Raw genomic sequence first — 17,481 nt, 5'->3', positions numbered from 1 at the left:
TATTTATTGGTTCCTAGTATCATGTTAAGATGCTTTTATTGCTTTCTAGTGTCATGTTTAGGTTGCTTCTTATTCTTTCTAATATCATGTTAGTATCACTATAGGGTTAAAGATTTGATCTTTAGTGTTTATTGACATGCTAGGATTTGTTATTAATCTTGTTAGTATCATGCCTAGGATCTTGCTATTATTTATATGCTTTATTGAGATTGATTATGATTATGATGATTATTTATTATGTTGCTTGATATTATATTTTTTATTTTTATTGCTTGATCACACCTTTTATGCATGTTTAAAGGGAATTTGTACTTGTAATCACGCTTAATAAGATAATTAATAATCTTATTTAGGCTAATATATATATGATTATAGTTCAAGTATCGCCAATAATAGTTTTGTTTGTGCATCAATATTCAACCAACATAGATTAAACATGTTTAGGGTTAATATATTGATTGTATGTTAGTCAGAAAGCGCACATGAATACGAGAAGAATAAAGTAGAGGCTTATTTTTAGGGCAAGTTCAATCTCTTTTAGGTTGGATTTATACCTTCATCCCCAAATATCCAGTCATGGTTCCAGACCACTACGGAGTTAGCGATCTCATGGATCGTGAAGGGGTGTAAACTTCACCATGTGAACGGTTTACAAGTTCCTAAAACTTATTGGAGACTCTTTTACTCTAGCTTCTTTCCCTTTGGACGCTACCTTGCTTAAGTATATGATCACAATGGGGCTCAAGTGTGGGATACTTGAAATATTCCATATATATATATATATAAGAAAACTTTACATGTGAGAACACATCTATGTTCTAAGATGTTAAGGTAAATGTTCTGAAAATAAATTAAATCCATCATCTTCAACCTCAACATTCTCTCTCCTCTTCTTACCAACAGTATACAATATCTAGTTCCTCTATCACCACCACCGCCTATTCCATAGCCTTTATCCCGTCACCTCCACCACCCTCACTCTTTTTCTTTTCCCCGGCATCATGGCCAACACTCTGTCTCCTCTCCTCGGCGACCACCATCACTACATGCTCAAGAATTTCATGTGTTTTGTATCAACTTTTGAACAATTTTAGTCAAGAATTTAAGTTGGGAAGCTTAATCAAAGCTAAACAAGCTTAATTGACAGTTTAATATGTGAAATCAAAATTTTTTCATCCAAATCAATCAAATTGGGCAAATTATAGAGTTTGAAATTTCAAGGAATTTTAATTGAATATAAGAAACTAAACAACAATTCATATGTTTTTGTTACCTTGGAAAACAAGAATAAACTGATTTCAAATCAATTCGTTGTAAAAATTGAATTTCAATTCGTGTTTAATATTAAAGAATTATGTTCTATAAAATTTAAGTATGTTCTAAAAACTATTACATATGTTCTAAAATATGTTGCATATGTTCTAAAAAATATTTCATATATGTTCAGATTTGTTTTTGAGTTCAAGGTCTTAAAATTTGAGTATCATGTTCCAATTAAAACTATATTTTGAAAAGCTAAGTTTATTCTTCTAAGAACTATTACATATATTAAGAACCATTGAGTCTAGGTTCTAAATTTCTAGGTATTTTGTTCCAAACGCTATGCTACAGAAAATTAAGTATGATGTTCTAAATTTTTAGTCACCTGTTTTAATTCTTAAATTAGATGTTCTAAAAAATATATGTTCTTATGTATATGTATATATATATATATATATATATATATATATATATATATATATATATATATATATATATATATATATATATATATATATATATATATATATATATATATATATATATACACTAGTTTTGTGCCCGTGCGATGCCCGGGTTTTTTTTTTTATTGAATTTAAAGATGTCTAATTTTAAAAATGATCATTGATACAAAATTAGTTAGTAATTGACGTGCTTTGTGACGATTTGTTATCTAGTAGGCATATAAAGACTAATAATAATGTTGGTGGAAATATTCGATTTAATTACATTAAAAAATAAAAAAAAATAGCAAAAATAAATTAAATTAAATAAATGTTTAAAACCCATTGGGTTGACACGAATCCAAAACTTTGGGCAAGGGTTGAACATTTCTTCACTCGTAACTTGAAGTGACCCAATCTGAGATGACTCATGACCTGACCCTAATTGACAGGTCTACATAGTAATAAAATTCTATTAGATTATAGACTTTTACACTTTGAACTACTCCCTTAGCTCCAAAATATATTATGATATAAAAGATATATTTATATGATAATTTTGTAGAATTATAATCTAATAATTTTTTTGAATAGAATTATAATTCAATTTCTACATTTGAAAGATTGGTATTTTATCGAAAATAAAATTCTAAACCAACAATTTTATCCTAAAGTTATATCCAAATAGATTTCTAAACTAACTTTTTTTTTTTAATCTTGTGAAGTCTATTTAAATCTATCCAACGTGGCACGACACTTGGCGAAAAGTTAGAACGCCAATTGTCGCTACCTCGTGACCTGGCTAAAAGTTTAGCTTTATATATTAGTTATATGATAGGGAGTGGATCATGTGAAAACAAGTCTTTGGCTGAAAAATGAAAAAAGGCGATCTAGACAATTGATTTCAATCTAACGGATTAAATTACAACTGCGTGTATTTAAACCTGAGGTGTGTTTTGTTTTCTAGTTTTGACCATCCATTATCTCTCTCCTCCATCTCACGTTCTCCATTTCCTTCATTCTCTCTCCTTCCCAATTCAAAATCAACGTTGAACATCATCAAATTATAGAGGAATTTGGTTCAACCTTCATCAATTTTGTCATAAGCTTCAAAAATGTGAGTTTTCCGTTTATGAATTTTGTTTAATTTGGTATTTTATACGTGTTTTGGAAATATCAAATTGATTTTCCGATTTGATTTTTTTGAGTTTTTTTTTTTTTTTGGAATTTTAGTTTCATAGAAGTATTTATGAGCTGCGTTTGCGTGATTTTGCTTGATTTTAGTAGATTAGGTATTTTGTGTTATTTTTGCTTTTTTTTTTTGTTACGAATTTAATTAGGACTGGCAAAAACTGACCCGACCTGAAAACACGACACGAACCCAACCTGAAAATAGCGGGTTAGGGTTGAGGTTTTCGACCCGAAAACTTAAATGGGTTGACACGAACCCGACCTGAAATTTAAATGGGTTAGGTTAAGGTTGAAAATCCCAACCCGAAATTGACCCACATAACCCGAAAAAAATAAAATAAAAAGCCTAAATAGATCATCATCCCAGCCCAAATTCAAAATGAGCCCACCTACTAACATAAAAAACCCTAACTCCTCAATTCTTTCTCACTTTCACTCAGCCGTTCTTATTCTCCTCCATTCTCTCTCTTAAATTTTCTCTCTCTTCATTCCCTAAAATCTTCTCCAACCTTTTTTGAAACCCTTAATTTCTATTTAATCCTTGGAATTCTTTTCATCAATCTACACTTCCTTGCGTTATCTCAATCTCTCCTTCATCAATCCAAGGTTGTGTTAATCCCTCGACGTTTTTCCACCACCATCACATCACGCTTTCTATGCTTCATCAGCCTCCTTCGGCGTTTTATGTTCTTTCTATACTTTCTACCGCTCGATCGATCTAACAACAGCATACCGCTCGATCGATCTAACAACAGCAGGCTGCAAGCATCAACCTCATCGTCATCGAACAATATCTAGATGATATTTCCGCAAATCATTGAAATTGGAGAAACGTTTATGTTTTTTTAGTTTTAGATCTTATGTAATGTAATTTAATTTGGTATTTTATTATATAATTAAGACTCTTTCTAGAAGGGCAGCTGTTATATGTTTATGATCTACACTTTTAATTTGTTGATGGTATCAATTTGATTATTTATCAATGATTTTCTTTATATAATTAAGATGTTAATATTTAAAATTGAAATGGGAAATATTAGATCTGAAAATTAAAGTAAATTCAAAATCGAAAAAAATGATAAAAAAAAAAAAAAAAATCAGGTTAGGGTTGAGCTTTTTGACCCGAAAAGTTAAATGGGTCAGGTTCAGGTTTGACCCGAACACGAACCCGACCCGACCTGATCCGTTTGCCAGCCCTAAATTTAATTATGAGTTACATGTAGCAATATACTTTATTTGAGCTTTTCCCTACTTATTCGTGTTTCATATGAGTGTAATTACGCGAAAATTCGACTTAATGTCTTCGTATGAAATCCTTTGATCTACATTTGTGTATTTTTTCTTGATTTGAGTAAACTAGGTTTGATGTGTGATTTTAGCTCGATTTTGCATCTTTGATTCTAGAACCTGGATAGTTGTTGGGTTTTTCATTTCTGATTTGTGTATTTTTTGAGTTCTTCGTCTCTGATTGTTTAATTTTATTTTTTTTTCCTAATTTTACTCGTTTTTTTTTAATTTTTTTTTTTGTATGGAAATTGTTGATGTGATTTGCATTTTTGAGTTTCGACTTTAATACATTTTCATAGGAGTAGATTTGATCGATATTCTATTTAATTCTGCTTGATTTTAGTTAATTAGGTTTTATTTTAGTTTCATTTGCCTTATTGATTGTTGTAGCAATCACAATTTATGTAAAATGCTTAAATCAATCCCTGGAATTTCACCATATGGTTGACACCATCATGATGTAAGTTATAGCCTTGTATAAGAAAGCCCATAGGCAAATAAAATTTGATGGGAAGAGCTGATTCGTGTTAAATATACACTGCATCTATCAATTCTCTACGTTTTTAGCATGTTGAAAGCCTATTAGCTCAATTGGTCAAGCATCGTGTAATCACGAGATATAGGTTCGAATCCTACATAGACTTTTTTAATACCCTTTATTTTTATATTTAGTGACTTTTGATCTCTTTATTGTATTACTTAATTGATTCATACATGAATAGGCTGGACTCTTACTATAAGGCCAAGCAACTTGTATAACTATTAGTCCTTATATACTATCATCTATAAATTTTTATTGCTCTTCCGTGTTGGAACCTATTAGCTCAATTGGTTACTTGTTTTTCATATAGAAACTATTAATATAGTTACTTTGTGTTTAAATATAGTGACCTCTGTGCAAGCTTCATCAAAATTGGTATTGTAACCTTGTTTCTATATATAGTGACCTTTGTGTAAATGTCGTCAAAATTGTTATAACTTGATATAGTTAGCTTATTTTTGTATATAGTGACCTTTGGGTAAATGGTGTCATATAATTACCCGGAGTTTATATATAGTTACCTTATTTTTGTATATAATAACTTTAGCAACAAGTAAATATTGTAAAATTTGTTCAATCACCTTATTTTTGTATATAACAATCTTTATGCAAATGTCGTCCTTTATTTTGTATACAGTGACCTTTATGGAAATATTGTCAATTTTGATATAGTTATCTTATTTTTGTATATTGTAACCTTTATGGAAATGTTGTGAAATTTGTTTTAGTCACCATATTTTTGTATATAGTGACCCTCATGTAAATGTTGTCAAAATTTATGTAGTTACCTTATTTTTATAAATAGTGACCTTTATTTTTGTATATAGTGACCTTTATGTTAATGATGTCAAAAACTCAAAGTCGATATAGTTACTTTATTTCTGTACATAGTGACCTTTATGTAAATGTTGTCAAAATTGATATAATTACCTTATTTATGTAAATATCGTCAAAATTGATATAATTATGTTATTTTTATATATAGTGACTCTATATAAATGTCGTCAATTTAGATAATGTTACCTTATTTTAGTATTTAGTGATCGTTAAAATGGTTGAATTGATTATATGTAGGTTGGAAAGATCTTAGGGCTTTTTATCCGTTTGATCTTTTGTGCTAATAATGAACGGTTGAGATTTGTTGTTTTCAGCATAAGTCTTGATTTCAGCATAAGCCTTGTTTTCAGCGGTAATATATATATACATACTACCTCCATTTTTATTTAGTCGACACGTTTTGACTTTAGCACTATTCACACACCTCCCTTTGACCTTGTTTTGTGCTTTATACGCAATGACTAATATAGTCATGTGGGATCTTGTTAGATTCGTCACGTTATATACTTTTAAAATATCAACTTTTCATAATTTTTGTTTATCGATAATTAAAGATATTAATGATTAAATAAGTGCATTGGCAACGTGACTAAAGAAACGTGTCAACTAAAAAGAAATGGAGGAAGTATATATTACAGAGAAACATATATTTTTCATGAAATCTATCACAAATCACAAATTGGCAAAATTAATACTTTGTAACTTTAATTTTGATGAATTTATTAATTTATTTTTTGGTTTAAATTATGTTGTAATTACCTAATACAATTCATGATGATATGTACACCTAGCACTGTCAAAACGGTTTGACAGTTCGGGTTCGGTTTGAAATCGGTTCGGTATTAAATCGGGTCGGTTTGAAATCGGTTTAAGTGTCTCACGGGTCGGTGCCAGTTCGGTTTAAATAATTATCGGTTCGATTCGGCTTCGGTTTATTCTTGAGCAGTTTTAATTCGGTTCGGGTTGTAAACAGTCTGGGTAGTAAACGGTTAGGTGCAGACGGGTTGCAGTTTATTAACAGTTTGGTGTAAACGGTTTATATCCCGGTTCAAACAGTTTCGGGTTGGAAACGGTTTTGGGTTAGAAACACTTTGATTTTTTTTTTTGGTTCAATTTATAACTAGTTCGGTTCTTTTTCGGTTCAGTTTATAATTGGTTCAATTCTTTTTCGGTTCAGTTTATAACTGTTTCGGTTCTTTTTCGGTTTAGTTTATGGCAGGAGGATTTTTAGTGCGTTGCAGGAAGATATTTTGTACCATGATAATAATTTGGCAGAAAGATATTTTATACTATGATAATAAATTTTCAATAAATATTAATTTGGCATGAAGAATTTTTGTACTATGATAATTAAATTTCATTTAAAACACCTTTTTAACTTGATTTTAATATTCTCTTTATAGTAATAAGTAGTTTGTAGCTGATTCGTTTATAAGTGGTCCGGTTTATAAATGACTCGGTTTGCAAGCAGTTTGGTTTATATACAGGTCGGTGCAAACGGGTCGCGGGTTGTTAACGGTTCAGTGTAAACGATTATTATCCCGGTTCAAACGGTTTCGGGTTGAAAGCGGTTTCGAGTTAGAAACAGTTTGGTTCTTTTTCGGTTCGGTTTAGATCTAGTTCGGTTCATTAACGGGTTCGGTTCTTATACGGTGTAACGTCACTCGGATCGGTTCGGTTTCAGGTTCATTCACATACGGTTCGGGTCGGTTTTCGGTTTCAAAAAAACGGTTTTTAATCTGTTCGATTTTCATTTGGGTCGTTTTGTTTCGGGCAGTTAAACGGTTTCGGTTTGAAATTTGACAGCACTATGTACACCTATTAATACAAATAATAATTTTTTTTTACTGTGGTAGGTTTCATGAAATTAAATGTATGGTTTTTTTTTTTTTTAAATGAAATTAAATGTAAGTTTTGTTTATATATATAAAAAATATATACTCCATATTTTTTACCAACAAATTTAACCCATACGTGGTACCGTCTAAATACTAGTTACATTCATATTGAGACGGCAAATTGTGACAAGTTTGCGATAAGTATGTTTATTGAGTTATTGTGTTTGTAGGATTAACCTACTCTGTACTTTGTTATACTAGGTAGTAGGTATATAATGTAGGGAAGAAGAAAAAAAAAAAAGAGTAATGTTGATTTATGTATCACACTATCACATAAATAGCATTACTATAGTAAGAACATCCGTTTACATTTTGCAAATGCAGCTCACACAATCATTTACTACGTATTTATTTACTGAGGAATCCAATAAGTTTGTTTTAGATGAGTTATAATCTTTTAAATTGATGACCTACGTTTAGCCTTAAGAGAAACATCAGCTGGTATGAGTGTACGACAGCTTAGATTCACTTTGTATATTCCATCAAATCTATAGTTAAGATTAGAAGATGAATTCCCTTGGAGATATGACAGTTATCTACTGATTTACTTGCACAAAACTAAAAAGAGAACAGCAGTGCAATGAAAATGTAGCTGCTAATTACAGCAAATTACCATTAAACGCATAAGGAAATTACAAAAGCTTCACAAAAACATCTTAGCAAAGTCTTAATTTTTCATCATCTTAAAGACATCAAAACACTAAAACAAACAGAACTCAAAACTAGATAAATCAAGAAGCTTAGTCAACTTCTTCAATCTTAGGGCCAGCGCCAGTTGCACCAGCTGAAGGACCATCATCGTCCATAGCACCGCCCATATCAGGACCAGCACCTGCACCCTGGTACATCTTAGCAATGATGGGGTTGCAGATACCCTCGACCTCTTTCATCTTATCTTCAAATTCATCAGCCTCAGCCAGCTGATTACCATCCAACCATTGGATAGTCTGCTCAATTGAATCCTCAATCTTCTTCTTGTCAGCCTCTGACAGCTTTGATCCGATCTTTTCATCCTTCACTGTGTTTCTCATGTTGTAGACATAGTTCTCCAAAGCATTCTTCGCCTCAACCTTCTTCTTGTGCTCCTCATCATCAGCCTTGTACTTCTCAGCCTCTTGAACCATCTTCTCGATTTCCTCCTTAGACAACCTTCCCTTGTCATTGGTGATTGTAATCTTGTTCTTCTGTCCTGTGGTCTTGTCCTCAGCAGAAACATTCAAGATACCGTTGGCATCAATGTCGAAGCAGACATTGATCTGAGGAACACCTCTGGGTGCTGGAGGAATGCCAGAAAGCTCAAATTTACCCAACAGGTTGTTGTCCCTGGTCCTAGTTCTCTCTCCTTCATAGACCTGGATCAACACACCAGGCTGGTTGTCGGAGTACGTGGAGAATACCTGCTCTTTCTTGGTGGGGATGGTGGTGTTCCTTGGGATAAGAACAGTCATAACACCACCGGCTGTCTCAAGACCGAGAGATAGAGGAGTAACATCCAAGAGTAGAAGGTCCTGGACCTTCTCATTGCCTTCACCACTCAAAATCGCGGCTTGGACAGCAGCACCATATGCAACAGCCTCATCGGGGTTGATACTCTTGCAGAGCTCTTTCCCGTTGAAGAAATCCTGCAACAGCTGCTGCACTTTGGGAATCCTAGTAGACCCACCAACAAGAACAACATCATGGACATTGCTCTTGTCCATCTTAGCATCCCTCAAACACTTCTCAACAGGTTCCATACACTTCCTGAACAAATCCATGTTCAACTCCTCGAAACGAGCACGAGTAATGGTTGAGTAGAAATCAATTCCCTCAAAGAGAGAATCAATCTCAATGGTAGTTTGAGCAGTAGATGACAAAGTCCTCTTTGCCCTCTCACAAGCAGTTCTCAACCTCCTAAGAGCCCTCGGGTTTCCACTAATATCCTTCTTATTCTTCCTCTTAAACTCCTGAACAAAGTGATTCACCATCCTGTTATCGAAATCTTCACCACCAAGATGGGTGTCTCCGGCAGTAGCTTTTACTTCGAAGATACCCTCCTCAATAGTAAGAAGAGACACATCAAAAGTACCACCTCCAAGATCGAAAATAAGCACATTCTTCTCACCAACACTGCTAGCCTTCTTATCAAGACCATAAGCAATAGCGGCCGCAGTCGGCTCATTGATAATACGCATAACATTCAAGCCGGAAATAACACCAGCATCCTTCGTGGCCTGACGCTGAGAGTCATTGAAGTAAGCAGGGACCGTAACAACAGCGTTCTTCACCGTCGAACCAAGGTAAGCCTCTGCAATTTCCTTCATCTTAACAAGAACCATCGACGAAATCTCTTCAGCAGAAAACTGTTTCTCTTCTCCCTTGTAAGAAACCACGATCATAGGCTTGTCGGCCGGGCCGGCAACCACCTTGAATGGCCAATGCTTCATGTCACTTTGCACTGAAGGATCGCTGAACCTCCTCCCAATCAACCTCTTTGCATCTACAGGCAAAAATGCACCATTACATCAGAAACTGTTGAACTTCAATTCATCATAAACAAATTACATCTAAAGTCACAGTATCAATCAATGCATCATACAAGGCATAACCAGGATATTTCATTCGCTTCAAACAAAGTAAATTAATAATTTGTTTTAAAAAAACAGAGCATGAGATTAAATTTCATTCCATATGACAATATTGCATAAATAATCTCTACATTATATTTCTGCAAAACCAGTTCAATTGAAAATTTAACACCCTTAATAATTAAGGTATAATTATTAATCAATACAAATTGTAGCAATTCAGAATTACCCAAAAAAAAAAAAAAAAAATCACAGATCATTTATAAAAAAAAAAAATATTATAGTCATGCTACATAGTTAAAAATCCCAGATCATCAACATTACAAATAATCATTAACTATCTTGTAGATTATTATTTGTTATGTAATGAATCAAACACGATACAATCCTACCGATAATTAACATTTAACAGACACGAAAATCTATTTCCAAAAATTTAATGGAATTTTAAAAAAACAGCAAATTTAAATCAACCCATCAATTTTACAATAATTAATTTATTGAATAAATAAATCACATACAACGCAAAACCAAATTTCATAAAAACCAAAACAAAGATAACAGAATAAACAACAATGAAAAAAAGGTACTCCAAAAATTAAATTAATCCAACAATAATTAATTGATTGATCAAATTAGAAGCAATGCAAACCCAGAAAAACCAAACAACGAGTATAGAAAACATACCAAAGACAGTGTTGGTGGGATTCATGGCCACTTGATTCTTAGCAGCATCACCAATCAAACGCTCAGAATCAGTGAAAGCGACATAAGACGGTGTCGTTCTGTTACCCTGATCATTAGCAATGATCTCAACACGGTCGTGTTGCCATACTCCGACGCACGAGTAGGTTGTGCCAAGATCAATTCCGATTGCAGGACCTTCTCCTTTACCCGCCATTAAAGCCAAATTCTAAGAGCTCGAAAATTTAACAGAAAAAAAATTAAGAATTGAGATTTGAGACTTGAGAGGGTTTGAATCGAGAGTTTTTCACAAGCTTTTTGGACAGACAATTGTTTGATGGAGGCAGGAGGAGAGTCAGAGTGTATATATAGGAAGGGTTTTTTTTTTTTAAGTTTTCTAGACTTTTCGTTGGAGTGAAGGTTGTAGAAATAAGTAGAACGTTCTCGTTCTGAAAGAAATAGAAAAAGAAAAAGTGAACGTTTATTCTGGATTCTTCGGTAACTCATCGACAGTATTTTATTCTTTTTACAAATGAAGAATAGTACAAAATTATAGATTAAACTTTTAATAATTAAAAAATAGATGTTATGAAGGGCATTTGGTCTAGTGGTATGATTCTCGCTTAGGGTGCGAGAGGTCCCGAGTTCAATTCTCGGAATGCCCCGCAATAGTGATATTTTTTTTTTTTATTTATTTTTTTTTTTTATTATTTATTTGAGGTAACGATTTCAATTCCTGGATGCCCCTGTTTAAATAACGCGAAGGCCAGACTGGTTACTTGGGTTAAAATTCAGCCCGACCAGTGGGCTGGCCCCTAACAAGCTTTTGCAAAATCGGGTTAAAGCAATAAATTTACTATTACCGTTAATTATTATGTGCAATTTTGAAATATTTTATATGTTATACGTAAATTATATAACTAATATATAAAGCTAAACTTTTAGCCAGGCGACGAGATAGCGACACTTGGCGTTCCAATTTTTCGTCAAGTGTCGCGCCACGTAGGATAGAATTATATTGAATTCAATAATTTGTAGGATAAAAAAATTAATTTAGAATTCTATTTTCAATCAAATTTGGATAAAATTTTAGGATAAAATTGTTAATTTAGAGTTGAATTTTCGATAAAGTAACAATATTTCATATGTACAAATTAAATTATAATTTTATTAAAAAAATTATAACACTCATGAATTATCATATAAATTTATTTTTTGTATCATAGTATTTATTTTGGAGCGAAGGAATTAGTTCAAAGTGCACCACATCCATTATTTATAATATATTCTAATCAATTAAAACAACATACTTTACAATCTAATATAATTTTATTACTGTGTGTAGACCTATCAATCGAGTCGGGTCACGAGTCATATCGGACAGGGTCATTATTTCAGGTTAAGGATCAAGAAATGTTTTTCACCAATGTTTTATTATTAGTCATTACATGCCTACTATATAGTTTAAATCATCACAAAAACACATCAATTTCTAATTAATTTTGTATCAATGATATGTTTTAAAATTTGACATATAGATTAAAATTTATCTTAAAATTTAATAAACAACCCGGGTATCGCACGGGCACAAAACTAGTATTACCATAAAGTTACACAAAATAATTAATGGAGGACGGAGGTAGTATATAATTACTTGAGGACCGATGACTCGATTAGAGTGATGACCAATTTACTTTCGAATATTAGAATAATTGATTACTTCATGCCTTCATTGATTTATATATGATCAATTTGATTCTACATTTATTGATTGATTCCAAAACATAAACTTATTAGGTTTTTTTTTTTTTTTTTGTGAAAAATTTGAATGGTAGGTTGTTACTTTATAACTCCTTAAAACCTTCACATTAACCAATAACCAGGCCAAACGATAATCTAGTGAACGTAAGCAATTGCGTATTACTTAAGCAAAGTAGAGCATCTCCAATGGTTTCATTATAAAGAATTGCTTGCAATATTAATAAAAATGTCTAGCTACATGCTTAACATTAGATAACAAAAAATGAGCAACATGCAAGCTATGCAGTTTGATTAGAAAAGAGAGATGCAAACTCCACTCATATTATGAAAGTGCACAATAATTAATTTTTATTTTATATTTTATTTTATATTTTATTTTTTGCAAGCTACAAGACCTTTGTCACTCGCCATTAGAACACTTTGTAGCCAAAAAGTGTTGTAGCTCAAAATTAATGTGGCATAGCAAGCTACAAGACCCTTGTAGCTTATCTGTAGCTTATCATTAGAGATGCTCAAAATACCTATATTATGTGTTACAAAAAATATGGGCTTTATTACCTTTTTTTTAATAGCAAAAATATTTCATTAATTAAACATCATACAACATCTAAAATAGAGATTCGACGTTAACAAATACATAAGATATTGAATCAAATAAAATTTTCCTTCATAAAAACTACGATCGTCGAATAGATCTTCCATTGTGGAACATCCCCCGCTTATATCGCTGGAAAATACAGTCTTGTTGGATGGACCATCTAACGATCCTTTATAGCCGTGAGGATGCTTTCCTTCTAATTCATTTGTCTATATATTCGAAAACTTGGTAACTTTTTCACCAACGAAATAATTTCACGATAATCCATTAGATCTAATATCATGGATTCAAAACTAAGAAATTTTTTCCCCCGAAAAGAGGAGATAAACCTTTTCGAAGGAGGTCGAAAAAATTTTGTCTTTCGAAGGAGATCTGAAACCTTTTAATTTCTTTCAGGGGAGAAAAGTTCCTCCCAAAAGGAGAAAGCATTATTATAAGGCTATGTTCACTTCACCTTATTTTGTTACACTTAAATTATTTTTACTGAACTTAAATTATTTTAACTGAACTGAAATTATTGTTGTTGAACTTAAATTATTTTTTTTTTTTCTGATTTTCTGTTAAATTTATTCTTTAAAGTTACTGAATTTTATAGAACTAAAATTATTTTTATTGAACTAAAATTATTTTTGCTGAATTAAATTTATTTTTACTGAACTGAAAATATTTTGTACGTAATATTTTTTTTAAGGTGAAGTGAACAGAGTCTCAATCTAATAAAAAAAACATTAAAGAAACAAGGAATGAGACTTTCCATCGGTTAAAACTAACCAATAGAGGCCCCTTCAAAATTCAACAATGAAGGCTAGGGTTTTGGAGAGAGAAACAGAGAGAGGAGAGTTGGTCTTTATTACCTTGTAGTGCTTTAGAAGTGTTAGATTTTTTTTTTTATTATTATTATTTTATGCAGAATCAAAGAAAGTCAGTTCAATAAGTTAATAAATTATAGGAAAAATGGAAATTAATAATCCCACCTTTGCCTATTCTGCTCAAAACAATCCCACCTTTTCGAAATCTGGAAACAAACCCACCCTTTACACCCATCTTCTTATAACAAGCCTTTTAACTGGTTACCTACTCTACTGGTTAACCTTTTCCATTTCCCTCCATCTCTCTCTCCTAACCTATTGTTCTTCAACTAATTTTCAAGAACTGATGAATTAAAAAAAAACGAAAATTGTTGCGATTTAATTATTTTTGCGAGGGAAATCAAACACCAAATCTTGGATTCTGTCAATGGTCGAAGCAGCAACATAGGAATTGGGGGTTTAAGCGCGATTTGCAGGAGACGAGACAAGAATTTAAGGTAAAATTTTGAAGCCTAACTTGTGTAATTTCGTATGATTGAGTTAATTGTTATTTTATTTAATTATGTGATGAACTGTAGTGAATGAATTGATGAATTGTATATACGAATTGTTCCATTTTGTTGATGAACCCTAAATTGCGAAAAAAAATCCCCTTTTTTTTTCCAGATTGTTATGGATTGTGTTTGCCTGAAATTTTACCATGGTGGTGTATTTAAGAAAGGAAATAATGGCTTCTGGGAGTATTATGGAGGATTATGTAGGACTTTTTCTGTTGACCCTGATGAGTTATGCTGGTTCTACTTGAAAGAGTTAATTGATAAATGTGGTACTTACACTGATGATGTAAAGGTGTATTATTTAATGCCTGGCCTTGATTTTGAATCTGGATTGAGGAGTGTGTATGATGATACTAAAGTGAGAACAATGGGTGAGTTAGTTTTGGGTAGTAGATGCCTTGACTTATATGTAGTGCATAATGGTAAGGAGCTAGACTTTCTGAAGTCACAAACTGGATCCAGTGGATCTGCCCAGCCCATAAACAGCCCAAGTCATCCTCACAGACCTACTAAAATGACTCCAAGAAAGTCAAGTAGGTTGACCAAGGAATTTGGTGAGGTGTCAGACAGCATGTTGCAACTGTCACAAAGCACCAAAAAATCAAACCCCATAGTGGTCCACACTGATAAGAAAAACATAAAACCATCCTCTAAAGCAAAGAAATCTGTCCCTGATCTTGTAAATCTGGTCCCTTCAACCCCTTTTATCCCAGAAAACCCTGCTGAAACACAAACACCACCTCTTGCTACATCAACCACTTCATATCCTCAGGATAATTTTATCAGATCTAAGGTTCCTGATGATTATGATTGGGAAGATCCCAGACCTAATAGCCCCATCCCATAAGACACCTTACTATATGATGCAGACCTTAGTGGGGATGATTGGGACAGTGAGGAATATGAGAAGCATAATTTGAGTGGTGAGCAAAGTGATCCAGACTATGTGTTAGCTAATGACATAGAGTATAATGAATATGAAACTGAGGAGGATGATTGGTTAGCTGACTACCAAGTGTATGAAGCTAGCTTTGGGCCTGATGGTGAACCAATCCCAGAAGAGGATTTAGATGAATTGAGGGAGCCTGAGGTGTTAGATCTTGATACAAGTGATGATGAACAGAGAGAAGCTAGGGATTTAGTTAAGGGATTCAACTCCAATGTAATTGAGCTAGCACATAAATTACAAGTAGAGGCAGCTGAGGGATTGCTTAATGCACAAAGGGCAGAAGGGGTAAGTGTGAGGCAACAGGTGAGTGAGGATGGGAATGTTGTTTCTGAATATGAAGATTCAGAGGAAGAGATGCACACACCCACTCCAAGTGAGGAAGATGAGACTTTGGAAGAAAGAAGAGCTAAAAGAGGGCTGCTAGTTGGGAGGGACACAGATTTTTCAAAGTTTCAGTGGGTAGTAGGACAGAGATTTACTTCTAGGGCAGACTTTAAGCAAGTTGTGGCAAAGTTTGCTATACTCCAAGGTAGAAATTTATGTGTTGTGGCTGCAAATAGAAGAAGACAACAGAGGATTGGGGTGAAGTGTAGTCAGGGGTGTCCATTTTGGTTATATGCATCTTGGGATTCAAGGAGAGTTGCATTTGTGGTGAAGACAGTGGTGGATGAGCATACTTGTGTTAGGAATATGGAGAAGAACATTCAGCTTAAGTCCACTTGGTTGGCTGATCAACTGTTAGATGTTTTTAAGGCCAGACCTCATTGGCCTGCTAAGGAGATTATAGAAACTGTTAGGAGAGCATACAGGGTCATAGTGAAGAAAGATTTTGCATACAAGGTGAAGTATTATGCTCACAGGAAGCTCCATGGGTCCATGAGGGATCATTATGGGAAGTTGGGGAGATACCTTGAAGCACTGAAAAAGGATTCCCCAAACACTGATGTGGATTTGGTGACTTACAAGCATAACAACAAGGGGCCATTAGTTTTCAAAAGACTACATATTTGCTTTGATGGTCTAAGACAAGGTTGGTTGCAAGGGTGTAAGAAGATAATATGTGTGGATGCATGCTTTTTAAAGACCTTTCTTGGGGGCCAACTGATGTCTGCAGTGGGGAGGGATGGCAATGACCAGATGTACCCCATTGCATGGGCAGTGGTAGAAGGTGAAAACAATAGCTCATGGGAGTGGTTTCTTACAAATCTGCAAAAAAGCTTAAGGCTTGCTGATGGTGCTGGATGTGTTATAGTCTCAGATGAACATCAGGTATCCATTTCTTTATTTTTGTGTATTTTGTTGTTTTTTTTTTTTTTTTTTTTTTTTTTGCTTGCTTTTGATCTTAGTTGTTTGTGTTGCCATTATTTACATATGTTTATTGCTTTGTTCCTTGTGCATAGTCCATTATAAGAGGAGTGTCAGAGGTACTCCCTAGGGCTGAACATAGGCACTGTGCTAGGCACATATTTGCACTATGGCATAAGAAATTCAAGGGAGATGAATACAAGCTCATGTTCTGGAACTGTGCAAAGGCATACAGTGTGGCAAACTACAATGAAGCATTGGAAAAGTTAAGAAAAGCAGACCCACTTGCTGCTGATGCTCTTGTAGCATACAACCCATCTTTGTTCTGTAGAGCATTCCTGAAAACAGAGGTGAAGGTGGATGTGATTACAAGCAATATGGCAGAGACATTTAATGGGTATATCATCAATGCAAGGGCAAAACACTTAATATACATGTTGGAAGACATTAGGGCAGCCCTGATGAAGAGGCTTGTGACAAAGAGAGATGAAATGATGAAATGGAAGAGTGATGTGTGTCCTAGAATAGCAAATAAGTTGCAGCTTGAAAAAGAAGAAGCTGCACTATGTGATGTTATCCCATCCACTTCTACAGTGTTTCAAGTGAACCACAGATTGGACACAGTCAAAGTAGATCTGAGATCAAGGGAGTGCACTTGTAGAAAGTGGGACATGACTGGTGTTCCTTGCTGTCATGGTGTTGCTGCAATATTTTTTTCACACAAAAATGCTGAAGACTTTGTTCATCCATCATATAAGACAGAAGCATACACTAAGGCTTATGCAAACTCAATA

General features: G+C 33.5%; 1 protein-coding gene and 1 non-coding gene across 2 annotated transcripts; one reads left to right on the top strand and one right to left on the bottom strand.

Annotated features, from left to right (window-relative positions):
• Positions 1 to 8,033: 8,033 nt before the first annotated feature.
• Positions 8,034 to 11,015, bottom strand: LOC145641883 (heat shock 70 kDa protein 4-like). The gene is made up of 2 exons (XM_081692906.1): positions 10,712 to 11,015; positions 8,034 to 9,936 (listed from the first exon to the last, which is right to left on the bottom strand). Exons 1-2 carry the CDS (start codon positions 10,923 to 10,925, stop codon positions 8,198 to 8,200), a joined length of 1,953 nt encoding a protein of 650 aa, XP_081549032.1. The 5' UTR covers positions 10,926 to 11,015; the 3' UTR covers positions 8,034 to 8,197.
• Positions 11,016 to 11,301: 286 nt separating this feature from the next.
• On the top strand, positions 11,302 to 11,373 carry TRNAP-AGG (transfer RNA proline (anticodon AGG)). Its single transcript has one exon. It is a non-coding gene; the product is annotated as a tRNA-Pro (tRNA).
• Positions 11,374 to 17,481: the final 6,108 nt, after the last annotated feature.

This window comes from Chenopodium album, chromosome 8 (assembly GCF_948465745.1).
Source record: "Chenopodium album chromosome 8, dcCheAlbu1.1, whole genome shotgun sequence".
Classification (NCBI taxonomy): domain Eukaryota; kingdom Viridiplantae; phylum Streptophyta; class Magnoliopsida; order Caryophyllales; family Amaranthaceae; genus Chenopodium; species Chenopodium album.
The sequence above is the reverse complement of the archived record's forward strand: the minus strand, read 5'-3'. Positions and strand labels throughout refer to the sequence as shown.

What these genes read in the sequence shown, in the direction of transcription:
- LOC145641883 (XM_081692906.1), bottom strand. Translation starts at nt 10,925, where the DNA reads ATGGCGGGTAAAGGAGAAGGTCCTGCAATCGGAATTGATCTTGGCACA. An exon ending in TCCCACCAACACTGTCTTTG is followed by an intron (nt 9,937 to 10,711) that starts GTATGTTTTCTA and finishes TTTTGCCTGTAG; the next exon opens with ATGCAAAGAGGTTGATTGGG.